A 13,969-nucleotide genomic window follows, 5' to 3' on the forward strand; every position below is an offset into this window, starting at 1 on the left:
CACAACAGGGAACTGAGACCACTAATTCCAAACTGATCAGATGATAGTACTTATTGCTGGAGCCTTCATTCAAAGCCACCCTTTTGTCCCCCAAGATATTTTTGTTCTTCCTTAGCAGCAAAAGCAGCCATATTCAAACAGCAGCTTGGAGAATGCTACAACCTCCACCAAGACTTTAGTGCCACTTTACAAGCAGCAAGTTGTCTGTAGCTGTGAGGACTATAAGAGTGCACCCTCCTCCTATCCTGCCACAAAAGGAAGAGCCTCAGAATATTCAATAGCCCCAAACCTGTAATTTCTACACCTATGCAGGTAATCAAAACTCCTCAGTCTTGGAAATAAAATGCATGTTGCACAGATAAACTTAGTTGCCATTTAGCTCCTGTGCTTTCTGACCGCTCTTTTATTAAACTGCAACCACTGAGACTGCAAACACTGGTTCCCATCTTCTGCTAAAAGGGAAAAGGCGGATCTGCAATGAGCATATGAAAGTCAAGTAAGCAGCACTGTGTACGAAGATCACTCATAATATCACATTCATTGGGATGTCTGCAATTCTGTTACTACTATTATAGGTTTTAAAAAAATCTTTCAACTTCAGTACTTAGCAATTTAAAAATCCAAAGCACTGTACAGTCACAAAGTAATCTTCATAATTCCTTTGTTAATCGATTTAACTTTTCACCATTTATGTGGTAGGTTTACTTTTTGTACTTCATTCAGCTTGAGAGGTGAAATCAGACATACCTGTTTCATTATTTTATTAAACCCTTAATTTATCCTTGCAAATGCTACTAAAGCTAAAGTTTTTGGCTTAACAAAAGGATTGCTTTAATGGTTTCAGAAGCAATTCCATTTTTGTTTAAAGTCTCTTGATAAAAAAATATTATGTTCTGAAGAATAACCCATAAAATCTGTTTCCCCAATAACTAAATTAATTTTCTTGTTTCCTCAGTTGCAGTGTCTCATTGAAGTAGTTTTCTTACAAGGAAAATATTTCCAGCATGCCTGCTGTGCTTTTCTGGCAAACAGCTAGTAAGAAATGTGGTATTTGATAAAACTGGACAAAGCCTTCCCTTGTACTGCAAATCACAGCACAGTCCCACTGGTGGGCTGCTCTGAAGCATTCTATAGTAATCAATGCCATACTTTAGCCTGCTAACATTAATCTTCCCTTTCTGTCAGAAGTCTCTGGCACAGGTTTAGAAAAGCAGGCCAACATATTAAACTTCCCTTGGTTTCATTAAAACTGAAGAGTCAATCTAACTTTCTGACTTGTGTGTCCAACTCTTGCTGCATTCAGCACTGAACAGTTAAAATGAAATGTGGCTGAGGGAAACTATAACAGTCAAAGTATTATGCAAGCTGGTATTCCCATTAGTGTTAAGCCACGCGTTGTTCCAGCAAAGCCAGAAATTTGCTGAAATATGTACATGATTTTCAAAACTGTATATTAACTAAGAAGCTTTAAACAATCTGCAATATTTGTTCTTAATATATTCTAACAAATTTTTACTCTGCAACGCAGTCCACACTTTATATAGCTTCCAAATAACACTGCTTGAGGAAATAAACGGCTTCTTGTTACAAGATCCTAACAAAATAGAAGGATATTGTATAAAGACAAACTTAATTTTGCCCTTCTCTCCCCCAGCATCAGCACTTTATGATCATGCCTTTTACGCTTTAAAAATATCCTGCAGGAAGGATGGCAAGAGGAAATGATATAGAGAAGGTACCAACTGTTTAAATGACTACCAGCCAGTAAGATTAAATAAACATTCTGCTTTATAATTTACTGCTTCTGATGCAGACTGCAAAAGTCAACAAATACAGGGAAAAAAAACAACAAGTTAAATTAATATAACCGAAAGCTATTGCTTCATGCTTTGATAGTCAGCTTTCCATATTTTACATATTAATTACAATGCACTCTACAGAAAAACAGCTTTGAAGAATTTCAGAGATTCGCAAGCATCAGGCAGGCTATGAGTTTTCCTGGAAGGATATTATATTGAACAAAAATAACCTGCTATAAGTGCTTGAAGTGAACATTTATTCAGTTTTAGTAGAGCAAATTTTTGCTTGTGTAGTGTGACTGTACAAAATAATGAAGCCTTTTAATGAAAGAAATGACGTCAAAGAAATGCTGTACTTCATAAATTCATGCAATTTTCCTTCTTTTAGGGCTCTGTATATGGAATCAGTGTCCATCTAGTCAAACAGGTTGGGCCCTACTTTAATTTACATCTACATAACTGTGCCCTGAGGGAATAAATTGGCTTAACTTAGTTTGAAAACTTCTAGGAACTGCTACATGCAGCACTATAAAAAAGCTTGTTGTATCCTGAATTAGAGCATATAAATTACTGTCATACTGACTGCCAACAATTATGCTATTTTAAAGGCATAATATTTGATTATTCCATTTTAAATATAAAACTTTCCCCTCCATTTTCAAAACGCATTCCCATTTTTTACATTTACTTTAAAAATTACCATGAAGCCTGTCATTTGCTTTGAGGGTAATGAGTTAAGATGAATGGATAACTGGCCAAACCAAAGGTATACCAGGTGCATCAGTCTCGTAACTGTAACAGGCTGTTACAAATATAAAAGTAAAGTATATATTGCCAATAAAAACAAAACTCATGGAACTAAAACAGCTATTCAACCTAACTTTTTCCTGTAGGTTTTCCAAGAATACTTATCTTAGCAGGCATGCTATATATAATCCTGAAACAATCTCTTTAAAAGTAGCACTGTGGTTACAACATCACAGTCAAGACAAACAGCTTTTGTGATGTTAAAAAAAAAAAATAAAAATCCCCACACATTTATTCAGTAATGCAGAACATTGTAAAACAATTTTTCCTTTTTGTCTGCATTTCTCAATCTTTTTCTCAGGGCAGTGATAAACTTCAGGACATTTATAAAACAGATTAACACAAAAACACCTCAGAACTGCCTTTGTAAGACACCTCAAAGGGCAGGAAAGACGCAATGAACACTTTTACACGTGCTTAAGGGTAGGGAAGGGGCAGTGCTTTAATTAGAGCAGCTCTGAGTCACTAATTAAAGCGCAACAGCGTTTCATGTGTCAGTGTCCCCGTGCTTCAAAATGGCGGCGGGGACACTTGAACAAAAGCTTGTTGGACAAGCTTTAGTTCAAGCACCCCCGCCACCATTTTGAAGTGCAGGGACGCTGATACACAAGACGCCAGAGGCTGCTGGAGCGCAGTAATTACCATGCTCCAGCAATCTACTCTAATGCACTGTAATTACAGTGCGTGGGAGCAGCCTCCCTGCTCGTGTACAGGCACTCAATATTCTTTTTATAAGATGAAAAGACAGGGAAAAATCTTTAACTCAAATAAGAGACACTCCTTTGCTGACATTAATTGAACTTCTATAAAAGTAAAGGATGTGGTCCATTTAGTCTTTTTGAGCTCAAAACCTATTTAGAGGCAAAACTTTGAAGTGGCATTGTAAATAGTCTTTAATGAAGAATGCATGCCAGGCCAACTTGAGCAGGACTAGCTAAGAAATAAGGAAATTCTCTCTCTCATATCTATTTTGGCAAAATGGAAAGAGGAAAGGAAGGAAAACGTCTGTCTGACTCTTCTTTTTCTATTTCTCCCTTTTTATTAAGGGAAAGACATTTATTAATATTTTTGGAAAATGTACACGGTGAATACATCCTTTTGAACGTGCAATGAAAAATATGCTTTATTTTCTATATTAAAATTACCATTTTTTCCACCAGCACACACTGAAGGCTGTGAGTTCACTCCCTGATGATGACTCAAAGATGGAAGTGTTTGAGTCCGTCCAGCTGTTGAAAGTCTCCCCTGCAATTTTTGTTATGGACAAAAACCTTTCCTAAGAGAGGCTAGCCAGACTGTTCTGGTATCAACTATGCTGTGATAAACCCCTCCACTCAGCACTCACCACTACCTGATGTCCCAATCAACTACAAACAAATTATTTTAAGTAGCCTGCTAATTAAAAGGGTATTGAGTGAAGATTAGCCTCCAGAGGCACACAGTTCAAGAAAACCAGCTGATTTACCTGCTCTGCATCCATTACAGTAATGATTTTTACTAAACACTGTATAGATAAGAGTAATATTTCACTAGAGGGAAGAACAGACGCATATACTAGCAGCCTAGCTCACTGGCCAAACAAAAGTTCAAAATCTACAAGAGAGAATATTTACAGGGCATAGATTCTGAGTGTCAGTGCTTCTCCTGCTGTTATACACCAGGCTAGGATTCTTTGGCCAGTCACTGTTGTCATGCAAGTTGCATGACACTGTTGCCCAGCAGCTTCAGCACTGGACATTTTTAACTTGGCCTGTTTCCTGAAATTCCCAGTTCTTGCTATCCTTTGCACATTATAAAATCAGAAAGGTAGCATTTACTTCTTTGCAATTAATCCTTCCCTCTACCCCTCCCCATCCCCAAATAAACCAATAGGTTAATCAGCATAAATCAGAACCAAGTAAAATAGGGAGTAACTGTGTTAAAATTACTACTTCCACTCCTGTCTGGTGCATTTTTTCCCTTTTCTGCCTGTAGGACTTCTAGCAATCAAGTGACATTGCACCACAAAGATAGCCATGAAACAAAGCCCTCAAACCGTCACAAGATTTGACAAACTTGTTTTAGCTACAGTCCATAATTTATTCATAGAAAATTTAACATTCTCTTTCCTGCTTGACTTGCTTCTCTTCCTTTTTGTATCATCACAGTAAAAGGTCACAGTGCATCATTTTTCAGAAGAGTCCAACAACCTTTGGTATTAGGGAGTTGGAGGAGCAGGAGCAATTCTATCCGATTTTACAACTGACCAAGTTTCATCTAAAAAGCACTGGGGCCTGTTTAGAGCATCCCAGTCCAACATGACATCACCACTATTACACAAAAACAGTGTACAATTAGGATTCATCTTCCGAATACAGAATCTCATGGAAAATTAATTTCTTTAAAAAGCACAGCTGACAAATTACACAAAAGAAGTTCTCTGTCCTTCTATGTACATGCATATATATATATATATATATATATATATATATATATATATATATATATATATATATAAACACAAGCAAGCATGCTTCCTTTACCTAGTGTAAACTTGCATCCACTGGAACTTTTCTCAAAGCATAAATTGACACTTCTATCTATACTTTCTAATGGAGAATCAGGTTACTTTAACTCTTACCTGTCCTACATATAATAACTATTTCTAAGTAACTTTTAAACAACTGGTACTATTCACGAAGGGAATTCACTTTCAAATCTTTATTTACACAAGTACTACTTAGTCAAGCAGATAATCCTGCCGGCTCTGGAAGAGTAAGGATTAAAGTAAAGAACAACTCACAGGATAAGGCCTCCAAAATGTATTTAAAGAAATATAATTTGGTACATTCCTAGAAAGTGCTGCTGAGTAAAAGTCCCAACATTTATTTTTTCCTTAAAACTGTTTTAAGACATCTAATATTAAATAGAAATGTATTTTAACAATACACAAAAGATAACTCATAGCAAGTGTTTTCAACCATCCCATTGTGATGAGTTTGAAAGCAGAACACGACAACATGAAGCTAGCCTGAAAGGACTGAACTAATGGCATTGACCCAGTGAAATGCAGTATATAAAAATCAACCAAAACCAACAGATTTCTGTCAGCTTTAAATATCTATGATATTACCAGCAACAAAATACAAAAGTGGTTTTAATCTTGTACCTGTAGTGCTCTTTGCTCATACATCTTACTTTGTAGGCTAATTTTATAAAAATAAACTTTTCCCTAAACTGGGCATTTGACAGAAAATTATAGTTTAATGTGTTTGAGCACATGTAGATATAGTCGTCTAGCGGTTTCATAGCAATTGTGCCTGTAATTTTGATTCTCACATAATACTAATAAAGTTAAATTGGCCGTGCTGTTCTTCATGTGGTAATTTTGTGTGGATGAGCTGTCATTTTAAATCTAACTGAAAATAACTGTAGATACCTTAACAGGATTAAAACCAATGCTAGCTACTTCTTCACAATGAAGGCAATTACTTAACAGCAGGGACTCACTTCATAATCAATTAATCCTTTCAATGCAATCACTAGTCAATGCTTGCAAAAGGAAAACCGCATTTTATAAAGCTTAATTAACTCAATACACAGAAAAATGAACAGGAAGAGTCATCCTCAGTGTTACAGCACTTAATGACACATTTATATTAAAAAGAGCAGTTTTGCTTGAAGAAATAAAAATCACTTCTTTAATTTGAATTTTTTCCCATATATAAAAGAATTCATTCTTTCAGAAGAAAGATGTTACCTTTCACAGACGAGCCTATGAACTTCACTTCATCAATCTACAGGATACAAAACATCATAGACTAAATACAGACATTGGATTCATGACACATTATAACCTGCCTGACATCTGACCCCCAGGTAAACCCTCTACTTTTTAGTGGCTATTCCCATTCTTCCTCCCTCCTCCCCCCGCACCCCAACTTTCTCTCATCCATTGACTACAGCTACATTTATTTCCCTTCCCTCCCCACCTGTCTCTCACTTACTGACCACCTCAATTTACATTTTAACTGACTGGCTTTCTTGTATAGGTACTGGCCTCTCGCTACATTACCACTCCATCCAGGAAGAGCACAGACCATCTGCAGATGCTTCCTCAGCCTGATGAAGGGTATTTGTATCCAAAAGCTTGCAAAGAAGTTTGCTAACTATGAGCTGGTCTACTAAAAGATATCCAATTTACCCACAGAACCTTATCTACATATGCATTGGGAGATTAATTTCATAAACACATATCAAAAGTGTGCAGGGCCAGCACACATGAGGCTTTCCTACAGCTATCATGCTTACTGACCTTTGTGAAGTACTTCAAGAGCTACTGGTAAAAAGTTCCATGTATAAACACTGTATTACTCCTTCCTTTTAGCAAGCAAATGTAAGCATGCCTATTATTTAATGCAGACTATAAATTCAAGCCATTTCCAAACAAAAATATGCAGTTTCTTTTTATTGCAGTAGAAAGCCCAGCTCCAATGTATACTCTGAAGTGAAACACTAACTTTGTACATCTACTACTGTATTTACCCCAACCCAAGACAACCCCCAGATACTTAGATTCTAGACATGGAAAATCATAAAGGTATAACTTTCCATGCCTAAAATCTAATTATTGGAAGGTCAGCTTAAATCCATTCTTCCCACCACTTTGGCAGGAAAGCAATGGAAAAGGGGGCATGTGGTGGGGCAAGTGGGGGCAAGGGCAGCCAGCCTGACCTTGTCCCCACAGTGCCTGCGGCCCCCACCACTTACGTCCCCCACTGCCCATCGCCTTCCTTCCACTGCTGTCCCCAGGTGATCTGGACTTGCTCCTACCCTGTGCTGCAGGGAGTAGCTTTGAAGCGATTCCAGCTCAGCCTGGGACAGCATCAGTAGTGCATAAGTTCTTCCTTACAGGCTCTACTACCTGCCTGGATCTCCTCCAACATCTCTTGCTGCAGGGAGCTGATGCTGGAAGAAGTTATGCATGTGCCACTGCTGCTGTCCCTGGCCTAGCCCTGCCAGCACTACCACTCCCCACAGCCCCCAGCTACAATAGTCTAACTCCCACCTGATGCAGGCATGGGGGGAGTCTCAGAGCCAGTCCTGCCTACAGGTATAAGCTGTGGCAGTGTGCAGGCTCCTCCTTCCCTGGCTCAGCTCCCCTCCCTACCACACTGGTTACATGGGGCAATTTTTTTTATTTATTTATTTTTTTACAAGCATCACAATTACTTAAGAGGAACAAGTCACTTAAAACAAGTTTTTAGCTGCATCCAGATCTCAAATTAAGTCTCTAACAACAAACAATATTTAACTGTGACATTAATACCCCATTTTATACAACAAAACTGAGGATGAAAATTTAAGCAGCTTGCCTAAGGACACAAGAAGCACATCTACACATGCGTATTAATGCACAGCAATAAGCAATGGAGCTTATTGCTGCTGGGCATGTGTCTGCACATGTGTCCAGGATTGCGGTGGAGCAGCCCCAGCTGGCAAGGGGTTCCACCGTTCAGCCTGCCAGGCCGGGGCTGCTCCCTCTGGCTCAACATGCTGCAGAGGGGCTAGCTAGGGCACCAAGGTGCTTCAGCATGGGCTAGCCAGCAGGTGTACTGTACTACCCTGCTGCAGAGTAAATTAGTTTACTCCAGCCTAATAGGGGCACATGTGTAGACACTGAGCTGTTTACTGCACAGCTAATTAGTCAACTGCACAGTAAATGTCTTTTGTAGATGCGCTCAAGGTAAATCAGTGCCAGAGTTGGAATTAGGACTCATGAGTTCCATGCCTTTCATTCCTGTGCTCAGACCAGATCTCATTTGCCTGATTGAATATTACAGGTCAGAGAGAAAACCCAAGCCGTATGATCTGGTCAATGAGAAATAAATCTTTTCAAAACCTAAGACAAAACTTTAATATAATGCTAATTCACACATTAGTTAAAACAATAATTAGCACTGGAATAGTAAACATGTAGATGAAAAAGTTAAAAATATGCCTCACTTGTCTTTTAGAATTTTCTGACAGAGACATGGGGTATATAAATGTATCTGAACTTCCAGAAAGGCTTTGATAAAAATGCAGTGCAAGAAATTTCTGAGGAAATTGAGCTACTGCAGGGCTGAAGTTCAAGATCCAGGGTTAGCTGATGGCTAAGACCAGAAGCATATTCGTTTCTTCTCTCCATCTACAGGACTGTAAACTAAGCTCACTATACAAGATTCTTATTCTTGACAGGGTGTGAAGCTCAAAGATCCATACCAGTATTTCCAGTTCCAGGCAGAGTTCAGAGACAACTAGAATTTCAAGAAACTCACAAATTTTTACGTGCCAAAAGAGTAAATCTAATTTAAAAGTCATCATATTAAAGATGGAATCCTATATCACCTTATCAGATATTTTTGAGACATAAGTACATTTCCACTCTGAAAGCAGATGTACATTGTAGATAATGGCCAAAAGTGGGTGTTCAAAAAGTTAGACATCAGAATTCATGCCCAGACATAAATGGTCTGCTTTTCAAGGGGCTGAGTACCTGGAGTTCCTTTGTGCAACTTGTAGGTGTTCAGCATCTCTGAATATTTAAGATGCCTATTTGGATACCCAATTCTATTAACCCAATCTTGAAAACAACAGCAAAACTTTCATTGCATTAAAATATTCACATTAAGGATGAGAAAGTTTAAGTTATTGTAAAAAGAAAATGAAGAGTAACATTCCAGTCCCATGGAATGAAGAGTACATTCCAGACCCATCTTACCTGTCAAAGGATTTTTAAATGTAGGACACTCCTCTATTGCTGACCCACTCTGAGTCTTGCACACAAACCTCTGCTTGTGCAGCTGCATGTGCTCCATGGAATGAAGGGAATCTGCTTGATTAATTTCACTGGACTGAGCAGATGGACTGTCCCCTGCACATTCTGAGGAGCTTGAAAGGTCTTCACTGTGCCCCACTACTTTAGTCAAGTTACTTCCAGGCAACACCTTGTAATTGGCAGTTTGGGAGTCTAAATTAACGGTGTTATTCCCAGCAGAAAGATGGACTCTAGGGAAGTCAGAATCATCCTCTTCAGGGATTGGATTGTACCATATTTCTCCTTCATCATCTGCGTCATTATCCTCACTGAAATCTAAAGTACCATTTCTCAGGATCGAAGGACTTGGACTGTTTTGGAGAGTTTTTACAGAACTACAGGCTCCTACAGAACATTCCTGTCCTACCGGTGATTTCAAAGGAACCTGTGCCATTTTAGATTCAGATAAGGGACTTGGAGACTTGGGTACCTGGGTAATAGCTCCTTGCATTTTCTTACATTCATCTTCTTCCACATTAAGGGCCCTTAGAGTACTTTGGTGCAGCCAGTTACGTTTCTTAGAAACGGTGATGCTGTTTATCTGTGACCTGTGCTCAGGGACTTCAGCCGCCTTCCGGAGTTTGTATTCTCTCCTATTTGTTGATACGTACACATTCTCTATTAAATCTGTTAACAAAGAAAGGGGCAGGGAAGGTAAGGGAAAGATGCTTAGAACGTTATCTTAGTTTTAATAACCACACAGAACAACATAGATGATCTTATCGCTCCCACATTAGACTGGTATGAAAGTACAAAGAATATCCTAGTGTCACTATGAAATTCAATTTTAGTCCATCAAAAGGGAAGCGCACATGCATAAGCAAAAAAGAAGTCTAACTTGTCTGACCATATTTTTAACACTGTGTAATATAGAATGCAAAACACTGACTATAAATGCCAACATAACAGCGCTGTTGAAAGGTCATGCATACTAGATGGAAAGAGCTGCTTATTCTGATTAAGAGTTGTTTTGAAAAAGTAGAAAAATCCTTAAGTTCTACAGCAGGAATCTAGAAAAAATAGAATCTTTGAAACAGTTGAAGTTACCAGTTTTATTTTTTATTGAAGAAAGCAGCATATGAATTAATTTTTAAAAACAAAATAGTATACTATTTCATCATCCTAGAGGTAGTTCACTGTAAATAGAAAATTTTAAATACCCTTCTCTAAGTGAAACAAGGGACAAACACAGTGAAAGTTTTTAATCATTAATTGGAAACAAAATATTTTATATGAGTACCTATAGATTCTGTGCACTAGATCACAGCTGCATAAATTCAGTTTAAAGGTACTCTAACTATAGCACAGAAAAAGGCACATGTCTGTTCAGCATAACACTTTAATATAATTTTAACAATCAGGTTCAATCCTACTAAATGGAACTAAAGATCATAAGCACTTCAACTACTAGCAAGTATTTGTAAGATGGGGCGCTTTGCTTGAAAATTAGTGCATCTAAGCCCACACTCTGACTTTTCACATGAAAATGTTTTTTTTTCCTGTACTGTATGAAAACTGAACCCTACAAATCCAGAAACCACTTAAGTAAGTAGAAAGACACTGATTTCAGTGAAAGTTAAACCAAGCCTATAATGAAGATCCAGAACGACATGCTTTCAATTTCATAATGTAATTTGGATTTATGTGCACCTTCTCCTTCCACTGTAGCCAGCCTCCCCAAAAAGGCATGTTGTTCTATTTTACACTAAAGGCATTTTTTCTTTTTAGCGAAGATGTGCTGCAAGCTTACAAGTGTTTTAGTACTGGCACTCTTCAGAAATGGCTCAAAGAATATCCCTTCAAAGCACATCAAGGGTTTAATTATTAACAAGGGATAGAACACCTTCCCTCTTATTCCATCTTCATAGCTGAATAATACTGACAGATGCATTCTCTATAAGAAGAAGACTCAGGACCCTGAAGGCTCGAGTCAGCATTTGATAATGTTGGCAAACACATTTCGTATATCATAAATAAAATATATTTAGCTACAAATATGATGTGCACACTGGTATTCATATCACAGAATACTTAATTCACTTTAAACATCTGAATAGCCTCACTGAAATGCTTTGCTCAACTGGGGCCTAAAACAGGGAAAAAAATAGTGCTAGAGATACTAAATTATCTAGCAACATACATTTATCTCCATGGAATCATTTAATCAATTGGCAACACATTCTTTCTTTCCCTGTTCCATAGTCTATGAAATGCAAACATACCTCACACAATTTCACTGTTACTAACAGAAGATGGAGGGGATGGGACGACTCCTTATATAACTTGCAGTAGATATAAAACCAACTCTATATCCCTAGAAATCAGTTTTGATTAGACAGATTAGTTGACGACTTACCCAAGAAGTCTTTTGGCTTAACACTGGAAGAGCTACTGAAAGCATGTTTCTACTTGTGTTACATTCCAAGAATATGCACATAGGAAAACAGAACGACTGCCTCCCCCTCATTCTACCAATCTCATGTTCCTATTGGTAATGAATATTTAAAGGATGTGGAATATCAAAGCTAATATTTCACAGTACGCATGGTATTCACAACTATGGCCTTACAAAAGTGACAAGTGTTCTCAGAGAAATAACAAATATTCTGTTCCCAGTGGAAAGACCATCATATTTCATCATTAAGCCCTGTGAGAGATGTACCAGTAATTTCAAAATGGCTAAAGCTAGCTTATGTCTAAGTATGGCTCCAACAGGGAATTCATTACTTATAGTATGTGCATACAAAATTATCAAATATTCTCTCATCTAGCCTTTATGTCTCCTTTAACATGCCACCCACAATGTAGTCATTTCTAACATATTGAAAGACTATTGCTGAAACACAAACTTTAAAGTGTTTAATTAGTAATGTTACTTTCCATGTGTCAATGTCTTAACATGCTACTATATAAACAAATGTGTAAATGATACTATGTTTAGAATGAAACTCATACACAAGATCACTTTACAGACAAGTTCTGGTCTTAATACCCCAAATTAAGTGCATTAAATATACTTGTACTCCACTTATTGGGAAGCCTTTAAGCAACCTTTTTTTTTTCAGTTCTTTGGTTATCTTTATATTTTATGCTGTAAAAAGAGTAGTTTCACCATAATAAAAATATATTTAAAAATAAAATTATATTTAACATGCTTTTTTGAACCAAAGCAAAAATGTGCTAAAAATATTGCTCATGTGGCACAGTATTCCTCTTACAAAAGGAAAATAAAAATGTAACATACATGCATTTGTTTGAGATTTGTTTGTGCCTCTATTTACAAGCAAAACTGAAGGATAAGAATTTCTTGCAGAATTACACAGATAGAGTGCAGTTCTAAAAAGCACCAGGCATGCAAATTACACGGCATGCAAAGTTGGTCACTGCAGTTATGTTTAACTTTCATGCAAGTACTTAACATTACTGAAAACTTCATATTTAACCCAAAATTCAGGTTCCAGTATTTCAATAGATACATAAGAAGTACACCCTTTCCAAGATCAGGAAGAATATATTCATTTGCAATATAAGTTTACTATGTTATATATCTCCTGGAACTATGCACTGTCTGTACAGTATAATTAACAAGATTCCTTCTAATTATATTCATTTTAAATTCCCCTTGAATAGATGTAGAAGAGTGCACACAGACAGCACTCAGTGTTCTTTACACAACCAACATTTAAAATATTTTTGCTAACTACTTTAACAATTATGTTTTCTGAGGAAGTATTGGTTTGCAAGGATTTAGGGGGATTTAACACAGCTGAACTTTCAACCATATATGCCACTAAAACAAAATTTCACTTAAATTGCTCCTAAAGCAAAGCAAATATCAAAAACCTTAAAGTACATTTCCTAGCACTCGTGTCCGGACTGTATTGGCAAACTGCTTAAAACAGTGAAAAAAAATAAGTAAAAAAAAAATAACCAACATATAGGTTGTGTCCAGATGTGCATGGATGTTTGGTTCCCTGGGGACAACTAGCAGCAGTGCATCTTGTGCCGCTGCTAGTTGTCCACGGGGAATACCTGTGCCATGCATGCTCTGGCACAAGGCATGTTACCGTGGGGTGGGGTAGGGGAGGCTGGGCCCAGCACTGGGCTGGTCCCATCAGACTTACCTGGGGTTCTGGGGGCCTCTTGGGGCTGCAGGAGCAGCAATCCTGCTGCACAGAGCCTGGCTGGCAGCAGAGCGCAGCTCCAGTCGCCCAGGCGGTGCACACTGCCGCCACGTAAACCACTCCACTTTTTTTTCCCCTCACAGGTATTTTTTGACCCCTGGATATTCCCAGGGGTAAAAAAAAAAGCACAAAACCAAACCTTCTGTGCTGCTCCCTAGCAGCACGAGAACAACTGAACGTGTGGTATGTAGTGCCACATACAGCACGGCTGCACTTGTCTGGACACTGCCAAAGAGTATACAGTCAATTAAAACAACCGAGTAGAGTAGTTAAGGAAAAGCCTAGAATGATACCCAATTTTGCATCTGAACTCTGCTGCAGCGTTCACCAGAGGTAATAAA

General features: G+C 37.9%; 1 protein-coding gene across 4 annotated transcripts in view; it reads right to left on the reverse strand.

The window, feature by feature from the left end:
- The window catches only part of SYDE2 (synapse defective Rho GTPase homolog 2), a 65,191-nt gene that overhangs the window by 47,909 nt on the left and 3,313 nt on the right, over positions 1-13,969 (reverse strand). For 3 of the 4 annotated variants that reach the window (XR_009462360.1, XM_019489038.2, XM_059728011.1), the window contains exon 2: positions 9,349-10,071. The exons of the other annotated variant lie outside the window; for it this stretch is intronic. Coding sequence is in view for 2 of the 3 variants with exons in the window: in XM_019489038.2 (XP_019344583.2) it covers positions 9,349-10,071 (723 nt within the window). In the remaining variant the exon portion in view is untranslated. The remainder of the gene's footprint in view (positions 1-9,348; positions 10,072-13,969) is intronic. 4 annotated transcript variants of the gene reach the window in all.

This window comes from Alligator mississippiensis, chromosome 5, assembly GCF_030867095.1.
Source record: "Alligator mississippiensis isolate rAllMis1 chromosome 5, rAllMis1, whole genome shotgun sequence".
Taxonomy (NCBI): domain Eukaryota; kingdom Metazoa; phylum Chordata; order Crocodylia; family Alligatoridae; genus Alligator; species Alligator mississippiensis.